Source organism: Egretta garzetta, unplaced genomic scaffold, assembly GCF_000687185.1.
Source record: "Egretta garzetta isolate BGI_Z169 unplaced genomic scaffold, ASM68718v1 scaffold890, whole genome shotgun sequence".
NCBI classification, from domain to species: domain Eukaryota; kingdom Metazoa; phylum Chordata; class Aves; order Pelecaniformes; family Ardeidae; genus Egretta; species Egretta garzetta.
The window spans coordinates 27,245-36,348 of NW_009258295.1; the positions used below are offsets into that span (position 1 = coordinate 27,245).

General features: G+C 40.9%; 1 protein-coding gene across 2 annotated transcripts; it reads left to right on the forward strand.

Moving 5' to 3' along the window:
- The first annotated feature begins 6 nt into the window (after positions 1-6).
- Positions 7-8,182, forward strand: DDX52 (DExD-box helicase 52). 2 transcript variants are annotated; one of them, XM_009638262.2, is made up of 14 exons: positions 7-242; positions 649-779; positions 975-1,160; positions 1,453-1,596; positions 2,257-2,368; positions 2,665-2,737; positions 2,889-3,092; positions 3,464-3,554; positions 4,060-4,182; positions 4,416-4,566; positions 4,938-5,013; positions 5,818-5,889; positions 6,539-6,631; positions 7,164-8,182. In XM_009638262.2, exons 2-14 carry the CDS (start codon positions 660-662, stop codon positions 7,249-7,251), a joined length of 1,533 nt encoding a protein of 510 aa, XP_009636557.1. In that variant the 5' UTR covers positions 7-242; positions 649-659; the 3' UTR covers positions 7,252-8,182. The 2 variants fall into 2 exon arrangements, with proteins under 2 accessions (XP_009636557.1, XP_035749643.1); XM_035893750.1 differs by lacking the exon at positions 7-242 and adding an exon at positions 258-477.
- Positions 8,183-9,104: the final 922 nt, after the last annotated feature.

A 9,104-nucleotide genomic window follows, 5' to 3' on the forward strand; every position in this document is an offset into this window, starting at 1 on the left:
GGGGAAAAAGGAGAGCGGCGGGAGCGTCTCGCTGGAGAGCCTCGACTTCTTCGGGCGCAAGGAGGGAGCCCCTCAGGGCTCTGCCCGGGAAGGCTGGGGGCTCGCAGGGGCTGGAGAGGAGGTAAAGGGCGGAGAGCAGCAGAAGGAGAATGGAGCAGGGAGTAACGGTGGAGAGACAGCAGGAAAGAGAAAAAGAACTGCAGGAAGCAGTGAAGGGAAAAGAAAAAAGAAAAAGACACGAGGTATTTATATATACATACACGTGTCCTGGTCAGAATACTCTGATGCAGCTTGTCCTTCTCACCCGTTTTAGTTTACTTTAAATCTGCAGTTACTGTGTGTCATTTTACCTGAAGAAAAGAGGCTTCTGGGTTCTTTGGCTGGCCTGTGTCAGAGCTGATAAAATAATTGGGCTGAGATTCAGTGTTAAGGTGTGAGGCTGTGGTTGCCACCCTTCTGGAGCTTTCACTAACTTTGGTGAGAAGAGAGAAAAAGTTTTGAGATCACCTTTTTTACCAAATAATTTTTGGTTGGATTTTACTAATGGAAGTAGACGGTTGGACTTGATGATCTCGGAGGTCTTTTCCAACCTTAATCATTCTATGTTTCTATGATTTTATGAAATCTCAATTTTTTTGAAACTTCCAGAAGCAGGGTCAATGCCAGAGCTGTCAGAAAGTAATGGAATAAAGTGGATGTCCTCTCTGGAAGCAAAATTGGAAGATGCAAAAGACAAAAAACCTACTGCAGAAAAACTTGAACGCTTGAGAAGAGAAAAGGTGAGGCCACAGAATTCTAATGTCGCAACAGATTACTTGGTTTCTTTGGGTGTTTCATCTGAAAATTGAGGTTTGTTTATGGTAATTTCTCTTGGGAGGAGGGTGACTGAGGATGGGGAAAATAACCAGAAGAGGAATCCATATGTGTTTTGTTTTATGCTAAGAAAGAAAGTAAGTTTGTCTTTTGCCTTTTAGATCAACCGCTTCAGAAATCACCACAAGATTAATGTTCAAGGAACAGATCTTCCTGACCCAATTGCCACGTTTGATCAACTTCAAAAGGAATACAAAGTCCACCCTAAAATCATGGAGAATATTCAAGCAGCTGGCTTCCAGGTCCCAACACCAATCCAGATGCAGGCCATTCCCGTCATGCTTCATGTAAGTTTTCTGACACTGCGTTTTATTACAGGGAGTATGGAAAAATTTGGAGAGCGGCTTCTCTTTAGGGTCACGGCAGCAGTTAGCTGCACAGCTTTAGAGATATATCAACTGCATCAGAGTTCAACACTTAAAACATTACTGTAGTCTTGATCTGTGCTGGTTTGTGTGTGTATTTTGAGTTAGTTTGTAGCATTAATATTCAGGTGAATGTGATTTTTGTGGTGTTTTTTTTTTTTTTCTTCCCCTCTTTTTTTTGTACTAAAATATAACACCCTTGTTTTTCTTACAGGGTCGGGAACTTCTAGCTTCAGCTCCTACTGGGTCTGGAAAAACACTGGCATTTTGTATTCCTCTCTTGACACATCTGAAACAACCCAGGAACAAAGGATTTAGGGCGCTGATCATATCGCCTACCCGAGAACTTGCTAGCCAGGTGTGTGTGTTGAGGGGAAAGGTGGTGTTGTCATATTGATGGACTTCAAAGTTTCCCCTCTGAATCAGTAAAATAGCAGTTTGGTAAATATTTTCTCCCTTTATTACCCGCAGATATCAGAAAAAGCTAATTTAAACATGTCTTTTGTATGTGAAATAGCTACATATCTAGCATCTCAGTCTAATCTAGATGATTAGATTAGAGGCTCAAAATTCTTTGATCATATTTCAAAACTGCCCAGTGCTTAGGTGCTCTTAATACCTACCTTCACGTTTAAGATTGCTACAAGAGATTTATCTGTTTGTCTCAAACACAGAATTCTAATAAATAACTTTATACTGAAGTTTCGTTATTAAACTGAAATAAAAATTGCAACTTTGAGCAGGCTTCCATTTTTATTCAACTGGGAGAGGGGATTTATGGGAGCTACATCGTTAGAGTCAAAATATGGTAGTCAGATCTGTGAGAACTTTCAGGTGAATAATATGTGTTTAGAAAGCTGCATTTTATTATGCTAAGAAGACTAGACAGCTTTCTCTTAACGCTGAAGTCGGCGTGATGTTTGAAACTGTAACTTAGGGGTTGCCTGCATTTTTTTCTGGTCAGAAAAGCTAATCAGATTGGCTTGAAAACTTACTCTGTGTGCTGCTGCCTTTTCAGACACATCGGGAGCTGGTGAAGTTGGCTGAGGGGACAGGCTTCAGAATACATATGATCCATAAGGCAGCTGAAGCAGCAAAGAAGTTTGGGCCCAAGTCTTCTAAGAAATTTGGTAATTGTTTTAACTACTTGAAGTGCTTCTGAAAATTTAAAAAATGTTACTGACTTTTCTCTTCTGGCCTGTGTGGTTTTAAAGAGGTTGGTTAACACCACTCAAGATGTGCAGTCTGTTGCTCAACACTAATTAAGTGGCTAGCATGGAAGAAATAGGAAGCGAGTCTGACAGTGGACCCTGTTAAACTGTACCTCTGGCAGATTGGATTGGAACTTGTGTTTCTCAGGGCTCTGTTAGCCTGGTTTATCTTGTGTCCTTTTTTTAATGTTTTGCCTTTTTTTTTCTTTCTATAGATATACTAGTTACTACTCCGAACAGACTCATTTATTTGCTGAAACAAGATCCTCCGGCAATAGACTTGACCAGGTACCAAGAGTCTTTATCAAATCGGGCTTTGCTGCTAGCTTTGCCGCTGAAAAGCGGATGCGTGCATCATCCTTGCATCTGTGATGGTCTGTTGGAATGTTGCCTTCTCCACAAGTGGCTCTTACTGAAAAGAAAACCTCTCTGTTCCCAGTGTGGAGTGGCTGGTGGTGGATGAGTCAGACAAACTCTTTGAAGACGGGAAGTCAGGGTTCCGAGATCAGCTGGCCTCCATCTTCCTGGCATGCACGTCCCACCTGGTGAGGAGAGCCTTGTTCAGCGCAACCTTTGCACATGATGTAGAGGAGTGGTGTAAACTCAACCTTGACAGTGTTGTTCTGGTGTCTGTTGGAGCAAGGTAGGTGTGCAGTTGTACTCTGACCCTCTCATGGTTTTTTTTTTTTATTTCCTGGGCAAATCACTTGCCTTCTTTGCCTCATCAGCCTGCTTGGTTGTATGTCTGTGGCTAGTCTTAGTACTGCAAGTTCTTTGTGTCCAGAACAAATTGTGGAGGCATACAGACCTTTCTCACATGTTGGAGAAAGTGTTTTTCTTTAGTCATTACTTTATCATCAAATAAACAGTAATCTTAGAAGCGTGTACTGGTGAAATAAGTTTGTTGTGCATATTTCTCATTGACCAGGTAATATTTTATGTTTTTTAGTGTTTATAAATACATCTCTCTCTAAATAAACTCTAAGTAGCACACTTTTGGATTTCTGGTTTCAGAAACTCTGCAGCAGAGACAGTAGAACAAGAGCTGTTGTTCGTTGGATCTGAGACGGGAAAACTAACAGCAATGAGAGAGCTTGTAAAGAAGGTATTTTGGAGAGATTGAGTACATTCTGCTTAGGTCTGGGCTGTGAGTCTGTCAGAAACTCGTAATTTCCTAGGGCAAAGACTTCTCTGTGACATTTAAACCATTGTCCAAGTCTGCTGTACGAGAGGAAGAGGTACTACGCTACCCCTGAAAACTGAGAGTGTTCCCCGTTCTTGGTTATATGTTTGAGTCTTGTTTAGGAGCAGTTTGTACTAACAGTCTGCTTGATTTTATTTGGCAGCGTGAGTGGGTTCTTCACATTAGGTGGGGAAAAAAAAGAATCTGTTTCTGTGGATTAAAATGCAGCCTGATGCTTAAATTAGGAACCATTCCATCAAAGGCAATGGAGCTGGACTTGCTTATTTGGCTAGTCAAAAAAAAAAAAAAAATCATCCTCTGAGATGTAAAATACTGGGGCTGCTTAAGTCTCTTTAGTAGCTTGGTGTCTGCAACCAATAGTGGTAGGAAAAGGACTTGAACCTTAGACAAGCTTTTTCTTTTGCAGGGTTTTGCTCCTCCGGTCCTTGTTTTCGTACAGTCTATTGAGAGGGCTAAAGAGCTTTTCCATGAACTTATTTACGAAGGCATCAACGTGGATGTCATCCATGCAGACAAAACTCAGCAACAGGTAGGAGGATATAATTTCTTTTCAAGAGAAATGTAACTTTTATCTTTCTAATGTAACTTCAGGTAACTTTGACAATAAATTACTGCAGGTTTTTGTCTAGAGGCTTAGTTTTATTCATTAACATCACGACAACTTTCAGGAAACAAGTTCACCTCCTTTCTCAAATTGCTAAATTGCTAATTGGGCTCTTTCCAAGTACCTTTTTTTTTTTTTTTTTTTTTTTCTTTTCCTAGAGAGATAACGTAGTCCACAGTTTCAGAGCTGGGAAGATCTGGGTGCTCATCTGCTCAGCCTTACTAGCTCGAGGGATTGACTTTAAAGGAGTGAACATGGTCATTAATTACGATTTGCCAACGAGTGCAGTGGAGTACATCCACAGGATAGGTGAGTGATTGTTCATAAATCATGTTCTTCTCATTTCCTAGATCTTTAATGTAGATGGCCTTATGCATGTGGAAAAATCCCGAAACCAAGCCTCCTCTGCTGCTGCAACACTGGCTTCTACATTGCTTGAGCTGGTTTATATCTGGGCTTAACTTTCAGTAAAACCGCATTACTTTTTGTTAGTCTTCTATGAACCTTAAATATTTAGATGCTTCAGACGTACCTGTGCTTTCATTCAACAGGAACAATCTCCTTGGTAGTTTGCTTGGTATATTAGCACACATCAGGAGGCTGGGGTTATGAAGAGGAATAGAATAAATAGAGATGATTAAAGTAAAATATCTACTCTTTGCAAAATCTGTGTTTGACAGGTCGTACCGGAAGAGCAGGGCACACAGGAAAAGCAGTCACTTTCTTTACAGAAGATGATAAACCTTTATTAAGGAGGTAAATTGGAACCATGATACACCAAAAATGTTTTGTGTTTTGTATAACTTGTGAGCACAGCAGTGCCATGCTCTGGAAACCTCGCACCGCTCTCAAGAGCTGTTGCAAATAGAGTGAGGGAACTCTGTATCAGCATGGTGGAACTGCAAGGTGGTACCACAGTATGGGAAAGACTGAGGACATTTCAGTGTTAAGGTTTCTTTGTGAAGCCTTTCACTAATGCAGCAAGAGAAAAACCGGGAACCTTTCACTTCTTTCAGTTGTGTTGCCAGTAACAATGTGATGGCTTACTTGGTAGCACCTTTCAGTGAAACTTGGTTACTCTGACTTGAACCTCACTAAAGCGCAGGTTCAATGGTCTTTACAATTAACTTTTGCTCTTGTTCTGGTTTTCCTGAATTGTTTGCCATGTAGAAAGTATGACTACCTTGTGCTGTGCTTTAGTTTTTTTAATCCAGTTTTTTAACTTGCTTGCGTCCAAAATTACTTGGTATGGTTCTGTTTTGGCTTATTGCTTTTTCTTCATCTCCCTGAAGACTGTACTCACCTAGAGTTTCAATTTAGAACTAGCCAAGTGGAGTCATTAGTTTAATTTCAGCCTTTTGTGTCTTTTTGTTTCTTCCTCACCTTAATTCAAACTTGCTTTTGTGTCTCTCTTTCTTCCTTTTAAAAAACCCACAACAAAACAAAAAACCAACAACAAAACAGCTAGTTGTCAGGGATTGCTGTTTTCCCCAGAAGATGCTTATCTGTTGTGCAAGCCCTCGATGCCCACGTTAATCCCTTCCCTCCTCTCCTTTCCAGTATAGCCAACGTTATTCAGCGAGCTGGCTGTCCTGTCCCAGACTACATAAAACACTTCCCGAGACTGCAGAGGTATGTTCCTTTGAATACTTTACCAGCATGTTTCCCGCTTTAAAAGCCTGCGTGAGTGGTGCTGGGTGTATAAGGGTTACAAAAGATGGAGTTGTTTGCAATATAGTTCTAGTTCAGCTGCAAAAGGAATTTTAGATGGGGTGGTGGTGGCAGTTTTTTACCCAGACAAAAATGGAAACAAAAAGAATTCTCAACTTAGAGCTTTCTTGGAGTTAACCATTCTGTGAGTTCCCTGAAATCTGCTTTAGATTTCTTCAGCCCCTACTTGTGAATTTGGTTTCTGACACGTGAAAGAAAGTACCTTACTCTTTTGAGTTACCTTTGGAAAATGGGTGTAGGGGTGTATCTATTTAGGTAAATATATTTTTTAATTAATGCTTCTTTTCACACTTTTCCATAACTGCTAATAGTTTCTAAAACTAGAAATCCTTATATATATATTACTTATAGATTAAAAGAAAGTTTGTTTGAATGTTTTGGAGATAACATGGCTGAACTAATCTTGGAATAAACAACACTGAAAATATGTTCAGACTCATAAATCCCCAACAACCAGTAAAAGTTTTTCATTATCTGTTTTATTTACTTTGGCTATTAATTTTTGCTGTTTAAAATAATTTAATCCTTCTTTACTAAATGTCATTCTCAGCAAACAAAAGAAGAAATTAATTAAGAAACCATTGACAAGAGAATCCATTTGTACCACCCCTCAGTGCTTCTTAGAAAAAGCCAAAAGAAAAACGTAAGTAGATTTTTCTCAAGAGGAGGTAAGAGATGCTGTTTAACCAGAAAAGGCCTAGCATCCTTCCTCCAAAATAGCTGATAACTTATTTGTATGGACCACCCAGTCATAAGGATTTTAGTGATGAAGTTTTACTGTCAATGTCTATACTGGAAATTGGATTAATGCCAAGGTGATAGCAAGCTGAGTTTGAACCGCTGGCGTTAAAGCCAGACTTCAGGCTAGCTATCATTTGACAGAACCTATCTGCTTCTCTTCTGGCTTTGGTTTTAACGCATGGTATGTTGATACAAGAAGCAGCTTAAGTTGCAGTGGCTGGAGCTCACAGAAGTTGGCATGTAGCAGTTTGGTCTAGTAGAAGTGGTCACAAAGAACACCATTACCCACGCCTTGGAGTGTTGCTACTAGAGGACTTAAGTTCAGCTGTACTAATACGATGTAAAATGACTTAATGTCTGTGTCGCTGCTATATACTTCATCTTTTTTTATATATAACGTTCAGGTGTCTTGGTCTGCCCTGTGTTTCTTGTAGGAAAACTACAAAGCAAAATATTAAGGGAAAAAAGAAAGTGAAAGAAGATAAAAATAGCAGTAAACTACAGACTGTTTCAAAAAGCTGAATAGTAACAGACTACACCTGAGCTGGGGCTGACGCCTGTGTCCGTATTGAAGAAGAGAAGAATGAAGATAGCAACAAAGGGGAAGGGAGAAAAATATTTCTTGAGTTTCCTTCTGGGTGAGGATGGATGTTTACATGCAAGAAAGTTGCTACTGAAATACCAGTAGAGGGTTCCTGAATGCTTCTTATAGAAGCTGAAGAGTGCTCTTGCAGTAAATGCCGTGTGTTTCTGAGCAATAGTTTGAAAATAGCATCTGCCTGTGTTACTGTCACCCAGTTTGGTATTCCTCCTTGGAAATACTGTCAGTTGTGTGCAGATCATCCTCAGTATGTTTGTCAGACTTCCAGAAGAATCAGTGGCAGAAAACGCACAAAGCGAGCTGTTGGGCTTGACAAATGCAGCTGTCAAAGACTTCTCTGGACACTTCAAAACCAAACCAAACCCCCTTGTGTGTGAAAATAAAGCCTTGCTCCTACTTTTTTGCTTCTAGGAAATAATTTTGAAATAACTAATACTTTACGTGTGTGTTAACTCTAGTAATTTTTAACTGTTCCATATTTCAGTCACAAAAGGGGATAAATAAGGTCATAAAAGATTCTGAGATGGGTACCTGTCTGTCTGTACAGCCTCGAGGGAACAAGTCTGCAGGCACTGCTCCATACCTTTTACACAAAAAGGCCAGGCTCCTCGCATTTTCCACCTCCTCGTCTGCTATCCGTGTTCTCAGTCCACTGTTGTGTCAGAATTCTGGTAATGCAGGAACGGCTTCTCCTTTGCAACTATAATCCTTCTTTAAATAAGCGTTTCTGTACAGGATTGTCTTCCTGCTTTGTCATACTTAAGCCAATTTGGAGATGGATCCTAGGTCTGTGTAACTCATTTACAGCAGAGCACTGTTAATTGTTCTGCCCAAGTGAGAGCCATCAAGTTTTGTGAGAAACTGTTGAAGACTCTGTCTCCTGTTTTGCTGATTCCCAAGCTAGACTGAAGCAGATTCTTCTTGCTTTTTTTTTTCAGAATTGCATCTTCTATTCGGGTTATATGGGAAATAATGTCTTCATTTTGACATCTATGAACAAATTTGCCCGTATATTTTAATAAAAATGCAGTTGTGTATTCTGATAAATACCAAGTTGCCTGCTGCACAAACAATATGATGAATACATTCAACAATTTGTGTGAGAAATTACCACTATTCCCCTCTAAAGGCACTACTAATATGTGGAACAGATGTGCTTATTCCAGTAGCAGTAGGCGGAGAGAAAACGGCTTTAGATCAGGAAGCAGGGTGCTAGGACATGGTACAGTTCCCTTTCTGAGGGAATAAATTTTAGAGAAAGAGCTAAATGGAATTTTAAGCCCTCACTTGAAGGCTGGGTGTGATTTTAATGTGATTTCTGACACAGTGGCCTTGCTCAGGATTTACTCCCCTCTGAAGTGCTGAAAAGCTGTCACAGCGAACGCCCTCTTTGCCTGAGGGTAACGAACAACTCCACAACTTCCACGCTTTGTCACGTATTTTAGCAAGCTGTGTCTGACCTGGCAGGGTGCTGCTGCTGCTGCACCTCAGCGGGGGCCCTTACTTTACAGTAGTTCTGAGGTTTTTTTGGCTGGCACGGTTACCGTGTGCTGAGGGGGTAGTTCCAGTGCCCTGGGCAGGGGCTGAGGGGGGAAGAGCTGCGGCGGGGTTTCAGGTCGGTCCTGGGTCCCTTGATGTTCGGGTGGAAGGCCGGCGCTTTTTCACGGAAAAGAGATTTGGTTGTAGGTGCCCGAAGCTGATTTCACCAACACCCAGCCTGGATTTTAAAGGCGCTCCTGAAGAGAAGGCCGGGCCCCCCTTGCCCCCTCAGGCC